This window comes from Protomyctophum parallelum (genome assembly GCF_964188405.1).
Source record: "Protomyctophum parallelum genome assembly, chromosome: 9".
NCBI classification, from domain to species: Eukaryota; Metazoa; Chordata; class Actinopteri; order Myctophiformes; family Myctophidae; genus Protomyctophum; species Protomyctophum parallelum.
The window spans coordinates 46,069,315-46,085,640 of record NC_139706.1 but is presented as its reverse complement, the minus strand read 5'-3'; the positions used below and the strand labels follow the sequence as shown (position 1 = coordinate 46,085,640).

General features: G+C 43.3%; 1 protein-coding gene across 1 annotated transcript in view; it reads left to right on the top strand.

The window, feature by feature from the left end:
- Nucleotides 1-15,238, top strand: part of ccdc9 (coiled-coil domain containing 9) — a 34,204-nt gene extending 18,966 nt beyond the window's left edge. The window contains exons 11-16 of the mRNA XM_083773721.1: nt 642-771; nt 947-1,112; nt 2,785-3,292; nt 3,820-4,239; nt 7,948-8,142; nt 12,954-15,238. Of these exons, the coding sequence (XP_083629847.1) occupies nt 642-771; nt 947-1,112; nt 2,785-3,292; nt 3,820-4,239; nt 7,948-8,142; nt 12,954-12,958 (1,424 nt within the window). The 3' untranslated portion in view covers nt 12,959-15,238. The remainder of the gene's footprint in view (nt 1-641; nt 772-946; nt 1,113-2,784; nt 3,293-3,819; nt 4,240-7,947; nt 8,143-12,953) is intronic.
- Nucleotides 15,239-16,326: the final 1,088 nt, after the last annotated feature.

Sequence of the window (16,326 nt, the reverse complement as noted above, 5' to 3'; positions counted from 1 at the left end):
GCAAAGTAATTAGGTTGCTGGTAAATCACAAAGCCTAGCATCTGTCTACTACTACATGCCATCTAAATAACATGCTTGGTATGGAGTGAATTATAGCCTACTGCCATTCCTGACTGAGGGGAAGGTTATTTCACAGTTTGGGGACCAAAGGCAAATGTCAGGAGGACACCTGGAGCATTGGCCAGGGTGTCGTAGGGATGGGATGGACACCTGGAGCATTGGCCAGGGTGTCGTAGGGATGGGATGGACGGATGTTTCTGATCTGTGTGGGAAGGAGTGTAAAGGTGGATCATGTCCTGGAGCTAAGAGGGTGCCTTCATTGCCTTGTCATCAGTTTCTATTCATTTCTATTCGTACATTTTCTTCCCTTAACCCATTCTGACCTGAGATCAGATTCTAAAAGTGTCTTCGATTTTTCAAAAATAGCAGACCTACAAGCTCGTATCGCGCCACTCGGTGGCGCGATATGAGCTTGTAGATCTGCTATTTTTCAATAGCTAAAGCACAACATGATGCCAACACCAAAATGGGTGCCCGGTCAGAATGGGTTAAATTACACCTTCCTTTTTGGTTTTCATCTCTCCATTGAAAACATTCTTTGTCCTCCGTCATGCATCATTTCCCTTTTTTCATTTTTCCAGACGATAATAAGCGACCTCCCAAGGCACCAACGTTTGCTGAGTTCCTGTCCCAGGGCAGGGGTGACCGGGGAGACCGGGGTCGAGGAGACCGGGGCCGTGGGAGGGGTCGGGGGCCGAAGCAGAGCTATAGGTAATTTTATACAGCCAGGGTTCGCATGCCAATTCATTTTTTTTATTTTTTTGAACCTACAGTATGTCATCTTAATTCGTGTGTGGGTGCGTGCAACCGAAAGACATCCGAGACTGAAAGTCTGTAGTGTTATTATTATTTTGGGAAACGGGTCAAACGATGCCATTCTTTTCAGCATGCACGACAACCGCTGGGAAGCAGAGAAGCAGGACGAGGAGAAAGAGATGGAGGATAAGGTGAAGACGGAGGGGAAGACAAAGATGGAGGAGAAGACAACGATGGAGAAGACCAAGAGGAAGGAGAAGGTCGAGGAGAAGGTCAAAGCTCCTCCACCACCGAAGGTATTCGGATTGAATCCCAGAAATGATAATCACACCACAGCCAAATGCCAATACCATAAATCTTTGCTCACCGAGTCACTCCACTCTCTTTTGGAGGATCCGAGACCGGGAATAATAATAATAATAATAATAAACTTTATTTATATAGCACCTTTCATACATAAATGTAGCTCAAAGTGCTTTACAGAGCAAAAAAGATAATAAAAACAAAAGCAAAACAAAACAGCATTAAAACAGGCATGCAGTTAAAACAATAGGACAATAACGCAGTGTCAAGTCAGGAGAAGGCAGTGTTACAAAGATAAGAACAGATAAACTAAGGCAACGACATTAAAAAAACAAGCAGTAATACAATACAGTGAGGACGTGAATAACAAAAAATAAAAAGATCATTTAAAAGCAATGTTGTAGAGGTGGGTCTTGAGCTGAGCTTTAAAAATGTCTACAGAGGCTGCCTGACGAAGGCACAGTGGGAGCTTGTTCCATGCCGACGGCCCGTAGAAGCAAAAAGCTGCTTCCCCGTATTTTTTAGTTGCCATTTTTTTAGGCAAAGAGAGAAATAGAGCGAGCTCTCCAAGTGTACCACCAGTGTACACTTGAGCCTGTTCTCGTCCGTTCGCCAGAAGTGTTGAGTTGACTAGTGTGTGTCTGCTTTGTTATTGGCTGGACCATATCCTTGGGCTACATGAGATGGAAACCATGACTGACTATGCTGTCTGGGAGAAAAGGCTGTTCCGTGTTGTGGACTTCAAAGGGATGTTTTATAGCCGACATAACTTTGATATGCTCGCTCATATCCTGCACGTGTATAATATACAGTATATGAATAATATTGAATATCGGGTGATCAAAGCAACTGCACTGAAGTAACAAATTGTGTAATGGATTGATCTTTATTTAACCCATTCTGAACGGGCACCCATTTTGGTGTCAGCATCACGTTATGCTTTAGCTATTGAAAAATAGCAGATCTACAAGCTCATATCGCGCCACCGAGTGGCGCGATACGAGCTTGTAGGTCTGCTATTTTTTGAAAAATCGAAGAACGACTGACTTTTTTAGAATCTGATCTCAGGTCAGAATGGGTTCATCAGACCAGTGTGTGTCCGGCGGAAACTCGTATGAATCTGATCTCAGGTCAGAATGGGCTAATATAGAACATGACATGCAGGAGGAGCAAGCGAACAAGTAGGCAGGAATGTGAGGAGTCGTGGGCAGTGGCTGTCAGCCCAGCCTGCTCGGGTCGCATCTAATCCTGTCCTCGCTCGGAGTCGGAAACTAAGGCGTGAGCGATTGTGGAAATTGGGCGTATTTGAGTTTGGCTATGAAGTTCACTCACTTGGAACACATATTTAGTTTTTCCTCCCAATTGGAGTGTTACCTTTGACCTCTGACCCTGGTCGTCCTCTATTCATCGAGTTACAGTAGACGATACATCTTACATATTTGTAACCCAGTATAAAGTAAACGGCTCCCTGTTTGGTAAATATATGTTGGATCACCTGATCAAATCATTTGGTATTTGAAACAGCCTTTTTTTTTAATATGAAATATTTGTCTGGTTGCACAATCTTAATTTCTTGCAGTCTGTTTGACTTAACCTTATCTCTCAGTAACAGTCGGGTACCAAACGTTTTCTATGCTACACTCATTCAATCCTATGTTCTGTCAGTCCACACAGGCAGGAGAGGAGAAATATGCAGATGGAGAAGACGAGGACGAGGAGTGGGAGGACGCCAGTGATGGAGAAGAGAGCAGCTCCGACGAAGGAGAATGCACCGACGACTCCGGAGCCGACGAAAAGAAAGACACGGGAAAGGAGAAAGCAGCCTCTAGCGAGGACACCTCCCCGGCCTCTCCTCCATCCAACCTCTCGGCCAGCAGCCCGAAGGAGAAGCGGATTCCCAGGCCCACGGTCCACATCCCTTCTCCGTCGGCGGTACAAGAGTCCCCAGAAGGTGTGGTAGCCAAGCCCCTCAGCCCCTTCTCCCCGCTGGGAGGCCACCAGCCTGTGTCAAACTGGGCCGAGGAGATGGAGATGCAGTCCCCGCGGAGCGGTGCTGACTCTGAGAGCCCGCCAAAGTCCACTAGCTCTGCGGACGGCACCCCTCAGGCCAAGAGGCAGGAAGAGGCAGAGAGCCCCACAAAGTCTACGGAGTCTGAGACGGAAGCAGACACAGGTGTGTGACAGTGATTTGACTAATACAGGCCTGCAAGACACAAGTTTGTCTATATAAGGAATATATTTACATGGTTTATTATTGTACATGACATACGTTAAAAAAATGACCCCAAACATGTTTGAAAGTGAAATATCCCTTTAACATGCCAATTGTCTCTCTTATCTGTTCTTTTCTTTATCTCGGAATACTTTTCCTTTCTTTTGCATCTCACTGTTCTCTGTTTACTGCGATCCATATAACCACAAATGGAAAGTGGGCTGTAAAAAGGGAAATTCTGTCTGAAATGTAGCTCTTCTGTATTGTTGTCTCTTAACTTCTCTTCTCCTTTCTTTCCTCTTTTCTCCTACTCACCATGCTCTCTTTTCCTCACTTACTAACGACTCCCATGATGTCTCCCTCCCTCCTCTCCTTTGCCTGCCATACTCACTCACCTGTTTAATCAAATCCCTCGCTCCGCCGTGCCTCTCCTTTCCCACCTTGTCGTCGTCCTCCCTTGTTCCCCTCTGCAAATATCGCCTCCCCAGCTGTGGCGCGCCCCACCGATCCAGCTCAGTCTGAAGCCCGGCCGAGTGTGACCGTATCGGAACCAGAACCAGACTCTGCCCCCACTGAAGACCCCCGTCCTCCCCCTTCTCCCCCTCCCGCCACTGTGACGATATCAGAACCAGAACCCATTCAACCCACTGAAGACCCCCATCCTCCCCCTTCTCCTCCTCCCGCCACTGTGACGGTATCAGAACCAGAACCAGCCCCCACTGAAGACTCCCATTCTCCTCCTCCCGCCACTGTGACGGTATCAGAACCAGAACCCACTGAAGACCCCCATCCTCCCCCTTCTCCTCCTCCCGCCACTCCGGTTTCTGATCCCACCCCCTCTGAGGTGCCAGAACCTGTGGTTATCACGACTGCAGAAGGCGACACACCACCTTCTGCTCTTCCGCAGGGTAAGAAATATATAAATGATCAAATTCAATATCGACACAGTTTAGACATGCAAGTCTAAATATAAGTCCCATGACTCCCATCATGCTTTGCTATTGAAAACACAACTATTACCAGTGAACATCATGCAAAATTAGATTTTAGGATTTGCTCAGATATTTACAGTAGGTAATAATTAGTACAGACTTGGAGTATTAATGGTATTTTAAAGGGGCTCCACCATGAATTTGAAAAAGTAAATTTTTTAAACCGTCAGACCTTCATTGAGAAATCTGTGATTTTCAGATTCGGAGACCAATTTGAATAGTCGGTCCCACTTTTAACTTTGCCTCCACCCACCCTTTTAAGACAAAGTCATTGGTATGCATGGATCGACCACCATTGTTTATAGTCATTTTAGTGCTGTTTTAGGCTGTTGAATAACTACAAGTTTCTAGACTCCATATTATCCCAACTAAGGACGAGGACATTGGAACAAGTGGATGGACTATATTTATGTGGGTCGACGAGACGTTCCGCTGACCAAAAATAATGTGTACGTTTGTGCATATACATTTTTGCCAGCTCGGGACAGGGGACACGGTAGTAAAGATTAGAGATATAAAATGTAGGCAATACACTTACACTATACAGGGACCTTGGTTGATTTGGCCATCTTTATAGCCGATGTAAGGTGGCTGGTGAAGATAATAAAATAAGGAAATTCACCGTGTCCTTCCCGAGCTTTCACAGATCCACCAAAGGGATCCTGCAACATACAAGCCCTTTGTAGAGACATGTGAGCTAATTTTAATGCTCACAAATAGCAGCAGGAATTATGTTAAATAAAGTCAACCGAGTCGGCCGGGTCCATTTTGGTTACAAACGCGAAGTTAAATTACTGCGGAGTGGAAAGCGGTAACCGCGGGTTTCCGGGAATCTGTCAGTCGCGTCAGTCAGCCGCGGAGGTGGAGCTTCTTTTCCATCCACCAGCTGAGCTGTCTAAAAAGCCGGAATGACGTTGGGCGTCAGCTTCTTCTGTCTGCAGCTGTGCGCTAAGGTGTAGCTGCGCTGAGAGAGAGACTGGAGAAAGAAAATTAGTGGACAAACGGGGACATGAAGTGTTTAAATAAGTTTCTGCAGATTAGTCCTATCAGAGGGTCAGGGTAGCAACAGGCTGTGTGTTCAGTTTGGTTTTTATGTTGATTAGAACTGTGAAGAAAAACAGAGTTTGTATGTTCAGTAAGATGTCCATCACCAGCAGTGTAACCAAATGAATGCTCGGCTAAGCTAAAAACAAGCAGAGCTGTCCACAAACACTGAGAAGTGTGTTGGAGTATATATATGTTCTTGCACCAAGTTTCGAGTGAGTATGATCACCACAGAACAAAAAATTTACATTTGTTGTAAAAGTTCATTAGTGTGTGGGTTTTTCCTGTTAATATAGTGTGCTTCAGGACATTGCTGCACCATTGCTGACAATAAAGGTGCTCGAAGCTTGCCACTGCATACAGAGGGTCTAGCCTGGTTAATAAACCAGACCGAATCAGCCGTTGGCAAAGAAAAATTGCCTGTCGGCGGATTACGGTCTGGAGAGGCTCAATTGTACGCCCATTTCCTACACCAGAGAAATGGGGCGGCCAATCGGGACACGGTATGCAATATGGGCGGGCTTTGGTACAGTGACTTTCAATGCTTGAGACCTTTGACTGACAGTAGCTCTGACCAATTGCGTCAAAGAGAAAATGTTTCAACCCGCCCCCCCTGGAAATGAAATCCAAGCTGAGCCTCCCCAGACTAATATCCCACGGTCCGTGCGATATTAGTCTGGTTTATTAACCAGGCTACAGAGGGTCCACATGCACACAAAGTGGTGAATTTGAGTCTGTCTACAGCACACTTTCACCTGGAACTAGAAGTTTGGGACACTGCAGCATCTGTTTATGTGTTCTAAGGAACTGTGAATACAGACCATCCATCTAACTGAGGATTCTTTCCCTATGATCTCCAACAGCGCGCCAACGTCTGGTACCATAAACTGAGTATAAAATACCCCGGGTTTGATTTACTCAGTTTATGGTACCAGACGTTGGCGCGCTGTTGGAGCTCATTTAGATGGATGGTCTGTACTCAACAGTTCCTTTAGAACACATAAACAGATGCTTCAGTGTCCCAAGCTTGAAACTTCTAGTTCCAGGTGAAAGTGTGCTGTAGACAGACTCAAATGCACCACTTTGTGTGCATGCGGTGGCAAGCTTTGAGCACCTTTATTGTCAGCAATGGTGCAGCAATGTCCTGAAGCACACTATATTAAAGGAGAATTCCATACTAAAAGGCTTTCTTACCTTTCTTTGTAGTTGTTACGTCCCCACCAAAGAGGTCCAGGTGTTTTTTTGTGCAAAAGCTCCTTATTGGCTATTTCCCCTACCATAAGCCCTAAATGAATTGCATTGAATTGAATGGGGCTATGGGGTGTTGTGCTAATTCGCTTATTTCCATCACTCAAAATTATAATTTCTTTGTATATATCCTCTCTTCATAATGTAAATAATATCCCAAGCGGCACACTTTACTACTTCTTTCGATGGAAATAAGCGAAGTAGCATAACACCCCATAGCCCCATTCAATTCCCATTCAATGCAATGCAATTCATTGAGGGCTTATGGTAGGGGAAATAGCCAATAAGGAGTTTTTGCACAAAAAAACACCTGGACCTCTTTGGTGGGGACGTAACAACTACAAAGAAAGGTAAGAAAGATAAGAAAGCATTCTAGCATGGAATTCTCCTTTAACAGGAAAAACCCACACACTAATGAACATTCTATCTACATGTTTAGTTCTCGCATACAATACTGTGGTGATCATACTCACTCGAAACTTGGTGCAAGAACATATATAGTTCCAACACACTTCTCCTCCTGCATTCTCCAGTGTTTGTGGACAGCTCTGCTTGTTTTTAGCTTAGCGTAGCATTCATTTGGTTACACTGCTGGTGATGGACATCTTACTGAACATACAAACTCCGTTTTTCTTCACAGTTCTAATCAACAAAAAAACCAAACTGAACACAAAGCTTGTGGCTATACCCTCTGATAGGCAACAGGACTTTAATCTGCAGAAACTTATTTAAGTCCCACCCCCTCTTGTTCTCCATAGGTTGGCTCAGGTTGATTGACACACAATAACAATTCTACCATGAACAAACAGCAATATAAATTGAAAAGTAATAGAAATAAATGTAACACATCTGTAGCAGGGTTCTAAAATTGTAAACAACATTTAGCAAAATTATGCAGGGCACTACATCTGTATTTGCATCGTGAAGAATTTCCACCTTATCTCAAGTTTCGACTTCAACACGTTTCGCTTCTTTTTTTTTACTCTCGCCACTGTCCACCTCCTCCCACGACAGTTCAATGCCCCCTCCCTCCACCCACCGAGACCCAGGTGGGCGGGGATAAGTGGTGAGGAGGACATTTTTGGTATGGTAGATGAAATGGCTTGGAATAGTTTCCTGAGAGAGATGAAAATGAATGTGAGTTGTTGTTTAGGCTTCCGTTATTAAAGGGAAACATTTATATAATACATTTGATTTTACATTCATGGTGGAGCCCCTTTAAATCATCATACAGTAGATGATCCAATTAATCTATCTAAACTATCTGTTTCCCTCTCCTTCCCTTTCTAATGCCCCCCCCCCTTCCCCCACACACACACAAACACCCTCCAGACACCACTTCCCCTTCTCCCCCAGCACCTACCTCCTCCTCTCCAGTAGTGGTGGAAGCCGAGCAGAACACCTCCTCTGATGAGCCTGCAGAAGTGAACCCAACCATGACCTCCACCACCACCGCTGAGTCCTCTGCCTCTGTGGGGCCTGATCCGGCAGCAGAAACATCAGAGAGCTCGGAGCAGACATCCTCAGGTGCGGTCCACATCAGCGACTTTGCAACGGTGACTTATACCGTAAAAAGTACCTGACTCCTTCCACCCTTCTACACCTGACCTAACTGACCTTTCACACCCGTTTTCGCTTTATTTTTAATTTTTTCTACCATTTTGTTTGTTTCGGCTGTTTCTTTTTTTTGCTGCTTCTGTGTGTTCCTCTGAATACTGTGAATATACAACATGTGGCATGTTTGAAAACTGCACGCATACTTATATATTTGTATACAGCTTTCACTTCCTCCCTGCTGCCTCCTCTCCCTAAAAATGAACTGAAAGCACTACTAAGGGCCCATTCATACTCCTATTTTAGCGCTGTTTCGGCGCTGTAGTGCCGAAATGATTTCGGCTCGTCAGAATTTTTCAGTAGCACCGAAGAGCCAACTTTAGGACGGTACCCCCCCCCCCCCCCCCCGAACCTCAAATGACGTCAAATTGTAGGCTCTACAGCGCCGAACCGACTTTTATTCGGCTTTAAAATAGGAGTATGAATCGGCCCTAACTCTGCCCCTTAGCTGTAGCTTCACTGGTAATGCCATGCCCCTTCTTCCTTCAGAACTGCCTGTTTGACTGTGAGCACTTTGCTTCCGTTTCTGTCCTTGTCTTGTCGTTGATGGGTTAAAAGCATGTGACCGTACTGGTAGTACATGGCCTGCTCCCTGCTTCACCAAGGTCTAGGGCTGCATGGATATGGCTTCTGTTCTGTTAACCCATTCTGACCTGAGATCAGATTCATACGAGGTTTCCACTGGACACACACTGGTCTGATTAACCCATTCTGACCTGAGATCAGATTCTAAAAATGTCAGTCGTTCTTCGATTATTCAAAAATGGCAGACCTACAAGCTCGTATCGCGCCACTCGGTGGCGCGATATGAGCTTGTAGATCTGCTATTTTTCAATAGCTAAAGCATAACATGATGCTAACACCAAAATGGGTGCCCGTTCAGAATGGGTTAAAAGCCTAATTGCTTTTAGCAAGATATTGTGGTCATGATCATTGATCAGGATTTAAACGCAAATTTGCAAGATGCCTTCTGCCGGTATGTAAATGGTGAGACATTTAAATCTTGCATTAGCATGGCTATTCATTGTGAAAACTCACAATATCTGAATTTATACATTGTGCAGTCCTACTCGGCCCCATCTTTGTGTTTCACTGATGTCTTGGACATTGATGCACATTTAAGGACCAATATGTGAATGATTACCAGAAAGAAGGGAGAAAATCAGACTTGATTCTTTTTTTTTCGTTTTGTTTTTTATTCTGTGTACTGCAGAGAGTTGGATGATACCTCAGTGCCTCTACTTAAATATCACGATTCTGAACCTTAACACGATACTAAACCTTTAACCCATTCTGACCGGGCACCCATTTTGGTGTCGGCATCATGTCGTGCTTTAACTATTTAAAAATAGCAGATCTACAAGCTCATATCGCGCCACCGAGTGGCGCGATACGAGCTTGTAGGTCTGCTATCTTTTGAAAAATCGAAGAACGACTGACATTTTTAGAATCTGATCTCAGGTCAGAATGGGTTAATCAGACCAGTGTGTGTCCAGTGGAAACCTCGTATGAATCTGATCTCAGATCAGAATGGGTTAACATGTCGGCAGTGCCAAAAGTACTGCAGTGCATCCATATAGGAAAAAACTTAAAGATGCATCCATTACCAACGGCATCAGATAATTGTCCAGTATTATTTCCTTGGTGTCGTCTACGGAGCTGCCCGAGGCAGGGTAGTATTGTAGGGTAAGACTGGGGTACCATGACTACCTCTGTTGACGTCCTCCTCACTCATCTTCTGACTGGCTGACTCTTCCTCACTCATCTTCTGACTGGCTGACTCTTCCTCACTCATCTTCTGACTGGCTGACTCACCACTTCCTCACTCATCTTCTGACTGGCTGACTCACCACTTCCTCACTCATCTTCTGACTGGCTGACTCTTCCTCACTCATCTTCTGACTGGCTGACTCACCACTTCCTCACTCATCTTCTGACTGGCTGACTCACCACTTCCTCACTCATCTTCTGACTGGCTGACTCACCACTTCCTCACTCATCTTCTGACTGGCTGACTCACCACTTCCTCACTCATCTTCTGACTGGCTGACTCATCTTCCTCACTCATCTTCTGACTGGCTGACTCACCACTTCCTCACTCATCTTCTGACTGGCTGACTCACCACTTCCTCACTCATCTTCTGACTGGCTGACTCACCACTTCCTCACTCATCTTCTGACTGGCTGACTCACCACTTCCTCACTCATCTTCTGACTGGCTGACTCACTCCTCACTCATCTTCTGACTGGCTGACTCACTCCTCACTCATCTTCTGACTGGCTGACTCACCACTTCCTCACTCATCTTCTGACTGGCTGACTCACTCATCTTCCTCACTCATCTTCTGACTGGCTGACTCACCACTTCCTCACTCATCTTCTGACTGGCTGACTCGCCACTTCCTCACTCATCTTCTGACTGGCTGACTCACTCCTCACTCATCTTCTGACTGGCTGACTCACCACTTCCTCACTCATCTTCTGACTGGCTGACTCACCACTTCCTCACTCATCTTCTGACTGGCTGACTCACCACTTCCTCACTCATCTTCTGACTGGCTGACTCACCACTTCCTCACTCATCTTCTGACTGGCTGACTCACCACTTCCTCACTCATCTTCTGACTGGCTGACTCACCACTTCCTCACTCATCTTCTGACTGGCTGACTCACCACTTCCTCACTCATCTTCTGACTGGCTGACTCACCACTTCCTCACTCATCTTCTGACTGGCTGACTCATCTTCCTCACTCATCTTCTGACTGGCTGACTCACCACTTCCTCACTCATCTTCTGACTGGCTGACTCACCACTTCCTCACTCATCTTCTGACTGGCTGACTCACTCCTCACTCATCTTCTGACTGGCTGACTCACCACTTCCTCACTCATCTTCTGACTGGCTGACTCACCACTTCCTCACTCATCTTCTGACTGGCTGACTCACCACTTGCCAACCACAAAACTGCCCTCTTCTCCTTGGATGTTTCCCACTCACTCAATCACTCATAACTGAAACTAGTCGTATTACAGGAAAATGTCATTGCTGTTGGGCAGAAACCTTGTATGTTTATTGCATCCATTACTTTAAAGGAAATTGATATATATTATTTTTTTAACATGCGTTACCAATGCATCCAGTGTCGTTGTTATTTAGTCACAAGTTATTGATACCTTAAATTGGTTAAAAAGTAACCACTTTCCAATTTAAAAAAGATATATACCGAATGGCTATTTTCACTATTTTTGTGTAACACCGTCAAACAGTGAAGTATAAAATAAGGCATTAATTTATAAAACATTTTTTTTTAAGATATAATATGGAGATACAAGGTTTCTGCCCAACACTGGTGATATGCTTATTTTGATTGCCTTGCCTGCAGTACGTGCCGTGGTCTTTCTTTTCTTTCTTTCAACTTCAATGTCTCATTTTGACCAGATGATTGTCTCCACACACACACACACACACACACAACACACACACACACACACACACACACACACACACACACACAGCTTCATAGACCTTTGATTGCACAAATTGCTTGTTGATGATCTTGTGATACTGCCCATCAATGTATTCATTGCTACTGCAATCACCATAACCAGTATAGACTTACTGTAGCGACCACTGCACTGGAGTATGCACTGCACTCCATGTCTTATAGCTTCTGGAGCACATTACTTCACTGTGTCTCTGTACAGTAGCTCACTCACACAAGCTTGGCTTTATGTGTTCCCTCAGCACCTGAACACGTAATGTAGATTGTATTTCTGCTACTGATTGTCCTAATTAAGCCTAATGGTAAGCTTATTATTGGACTTAATCCTCACTTTCATGGCATTTGTCCTCCGATTGTTTGGGCCTTACAACAGGCAGTAGAAGTAAGATGAGATCAAATGACAGAGAGAGAGAGAGAGAGAGAGAGAGAGAGAGAGTGCACATTATGATGAGTGTGTGGTCGTGTGTACAGCTCATCAAGGGTGTAGACAGGAAATGAGGAGAATTACAGGCACAATTAGGTCTTTAAAAGCTTTTTCAGAGGAAATTAGCTGCGGCCTGGTTGGCCAGATGATGGTACAGATAGAATAGAGGCTGAAGTCTTGATCAAATTAACTTTTCTGAAGCTCTGATGGAGAATGGTGTCTGACCTTGAGTGGATAGCAGGAAGTGAATCATGTCTTAATTACAACAGCTCAAAACCCCCCAAACGCCAAAAACGGGATTCAGTAAGACACGTCAGTCAATATTTGAAGAGTTTCGTTCCCAAATACTGTGTATTATTGGTCAACGAGGTCCCTGCCTTTTGTGTAACATCAGAGTGAGGAAGTCAGTCGAACTTAAAAAGGATCCAAGGCACTCCGTTCAGTTGAGTTAAAAAGAGGAAAAAGTGGTGACCACTGGTTTGGCCCTATGGCCTTCATCAGGTCCCCTGAGCACTGGTTTGGCCCTATGGCCTATACTCGTCTTTGGCAGGCTACGGTTTTATTCGAAAACGCAGGGAATGTGTTAATTGATTACTGTGTAATAGTGTGTATTATTATCTCATTAGAGAAGGCTCAATCAGGCCGTCCCATCTGCCACACATGCTGACAACATTAGCAGTCAAAGATACTGTAAGGGGGTTTTGTTCTCTTACACAAAACAAAAGGAGACATAATGGCACACAGAGCACACAGTGTGTGACCCCACCACCACCTCCCTATTATTTTTTTGTCAACAGGCTGAAGGCTGCAGGGAAGCACATTGAATCACACTGCTAATGTGTCCATAGTGGATGGAGGGATGGAAGGGTGAATAGAGACGGAGAAGGAGAAAATGATGAGGCAGTTGAAGACATCCACAACTATATGTTACTGGAGTGACCATCAGAGATAAAGAAGACAAATACACAATCATGATCGGGACACTACATCTTGAGCCGACCACTGTTCTAGCTTTCTCCTACACTCAGAGCCCTGTGGCCGTGGCTTTGCTCACTGCCAGCCTGGCCACAACTGTGTTCTGGCCCGTTCCGTCTAGCGCTGGGCATCAGAAAAGATATACATTGCAATTTGTGGGGTTATAAGGGGCATCAAAAACCTTTATCGTGTTGGATTCTTTACAATGAGATGTCTGGATTTCCTACTCAGCCATAGATCTTTCTAGAAAATCAAGTGATTTAGAAAATCGACTGACTTGAGAAAATGATTTACTTTCTTGCACTGTGAAATATAGCCTTCAGAAAAAAGTACCCAAGAAAGTAGAAACCCAAAAACTATTGAATATCAAAATTAAATTATCTTAAGATTTAGTTTTTAAATATTTTCAGGAATGCCTGGCTCAAACTGTCATCAGTGGAGCAGGTGGACATCTTCCGATTACCAGTGTTATGTCATCGCAGTCAGACTAAATTTGATCAATTTTAAGAGACTCATTTCACCATTACTGTGACAATGTCAATTAACTCAATTTTGTTCTTTGGTTTCATTTTTATGGCTTTTGATTGGTTTTTGTAGGATATTTAGACACGAAACAATTTTCTTAGTTCATCAAACGCAACTGTTTGATTCATTTTTCTTGAAACTGTCAAATGACAGTGAGGGAAACGGATTGGTGGAGATACATTATCCCCCAATCCGTTTCCCCCTACTATGATCCCATTAAAATGGCTGAAGACATTGTCACACATCTTTAGTCAAATGTCAAAATGATCATTCTCTAGCCTGAATGTGCAGGTATACATTTAACTGCTGTAGTGTAAACAGTGTGATGGTATACTTTATTTTAAAACTATAATTTTATGGCAAGCTGTACAGGCTTGCTGTCTGTGTCGCAGAATAATTAAACGGATTCTCTTCCGACATTGGCATTCATAACTTGTACGAAAAAGATGAAAGCAATTTCAGCAGGAGTTACATTTCATCTGTATCTGATCAGAATACCAAACATGCACTGCAGCAATTCAAATTGTAGGAATGCTATTCTCTCAATCAGCATTTCGATAATCGCTAAATAATATATAGGAGCTAAGCCTAATTTATGCTCTGTCGCATGGTGAAGCCATCATGTGCCAAGTATGAATCAGGCTCATTGATTTTGTGGTTCTGATGCTTTGTGACTGTTAAGAAGCCACTTGTACAGAAGAATCAATCATGTCCATCTATCAAGATTTCTCTTTTTTTTTAATATTGGATGTGCAACGAGTAGTCTCTCAAAGGATCAAGTTATTAACCAAACTTGGAAGAGCTTCATTCCATAGTGAGATGGGAACCATTTGAAAATGAAAATAAAAAGCCCAAATGTTATTGGCTATTTCTCTTTTAGACCTAAAGACCTTTTCAAAATAGTATGAGTATGAAGTCATGATAATCTCTACTTTTGAAATGTAGATCAATGCATTTGTGCACCGCTTTCTTACAAAGTGCAAAGGAGTAAAGTAACAAATCATCTCAAATGCATTAGTCTTGAGTAACCACCTGATCAGAGACTTCCACCCACTTATACGACTGGTGACATCTAAACTCAGTATGTGCTAAAACTTGATGGGAGTCATTCGTAAATTTTAAAAATGATATAATCACAGGAGCAATGTAAAGACTTGAGAGCGTTCCTTCATATGGGGTGGTATCAGGATTTGTTAATTTCAACACAGTGGGCATAGGTTTGTTACCGTTTGTTTTTTCTAGTATCCATGCCCAGTCATTGGATTTAGATTTCCATATAGGCCTAGACGAATCGGTAGGCCGAGATCTCTGATTTTCTGGCTATATGCAAGACTACAAATGAATTTTTGGCATTTTGTAATGAAACGCGTGTTCCTCATACCTCAACAGGCCAAAACCTTAAATTTGAGTCTAAAGCGTTTGCAAAATGCTTGGTCTTAGATTTGTTTGGTCTGCTGCCTTACAAAGCCATGGTGCAGTTCATGTTCTACATGCTGCAGAAAATTATCTTTTGTGTTTACAGATGGGAATAGTATAGTATGGTGTTTTTATAGTTGTATTAATCATGGCCTGGCTCTGACCTTTAACCCATTCTGACCTGAGATCAGATTCATACCAGGTTTCCGCCGGACACACACTGGTCTGATGAACCCATTCTGACCTGAGATCAGATTCTAAAAATGTCAGTCGTTCTTCAATTTCTTTCAAAAATAGCAGACCTACAAGCTCGTATCGCGCCACTCGGTGGCGCGATATGAGCTTGTAGATCTGCTATTTTTCAATAGCTAAAGCATGACATGATGCCAACACCAAAATGGGTGCCCGGTCAGAATGGGTTAATAGTAAAACGGACCTGAGTTGCACTGTACATGGTGCACTGTTTTTCCTCGATCTACACCAAATCTCTTCATCAAAAATAGCAGATTGTAATGCATTGTGAGCTTGCAGATCTGCTATTTTTGGCTAATGTTCACCCCATAATATGGATGCTGGGGTTTGAGTGGTTAAAACACTCAAAGGTAGTTCCTGTCTGTTTGTGTGGGGCACTATGGATATACTAAATTGGATGCTTTAATATTTTGTGTTCTATCAAATGAATTTTGAGGAAATGCAATATGTATAGTTTTTAAATGTAACTGAACATTCCACAGTTTTTAAGTTTATGGTCTATGACAATGAAAAGTAATTTCTTTTTTGTAGGCCATTGTTTGCATATTTTGCTTTCTTCGTTGGCTTGATGACTTTGTGATTGTATTTAAGACTGTATACAACCGTATGTCTTCCCATTTGATGAGCGAAATTTTACTGAGAAATGTAAAGTTTTGCCTTTTGTAATGAGGACTTGTATGATCCAAAAAAAATTGCTTTTTATCTGATCAAATTCATTCATTACTTCAATGCTTTTTATTTACACACGTCAAAGAGATGGACCCCATATTTGTACAGCTCATGAATTGCGAAATGTATAGCATGTTTTTGTTTTGTTCTCAGTTTTTCTTTTCTTTATCTTACTCAATAAATGTTTTACTCATGGTCTCTTATAGCTGGTTTGTGTGTGTGTTTAAGAGTCTGTCTTAATATCTTTCTGCATCATGCACAAATTGAATGTCCAACACATAATGCCTAGAGAGAGTGGTCCTGGCTTTTAATGTCTTGTGCATGGATTCAACC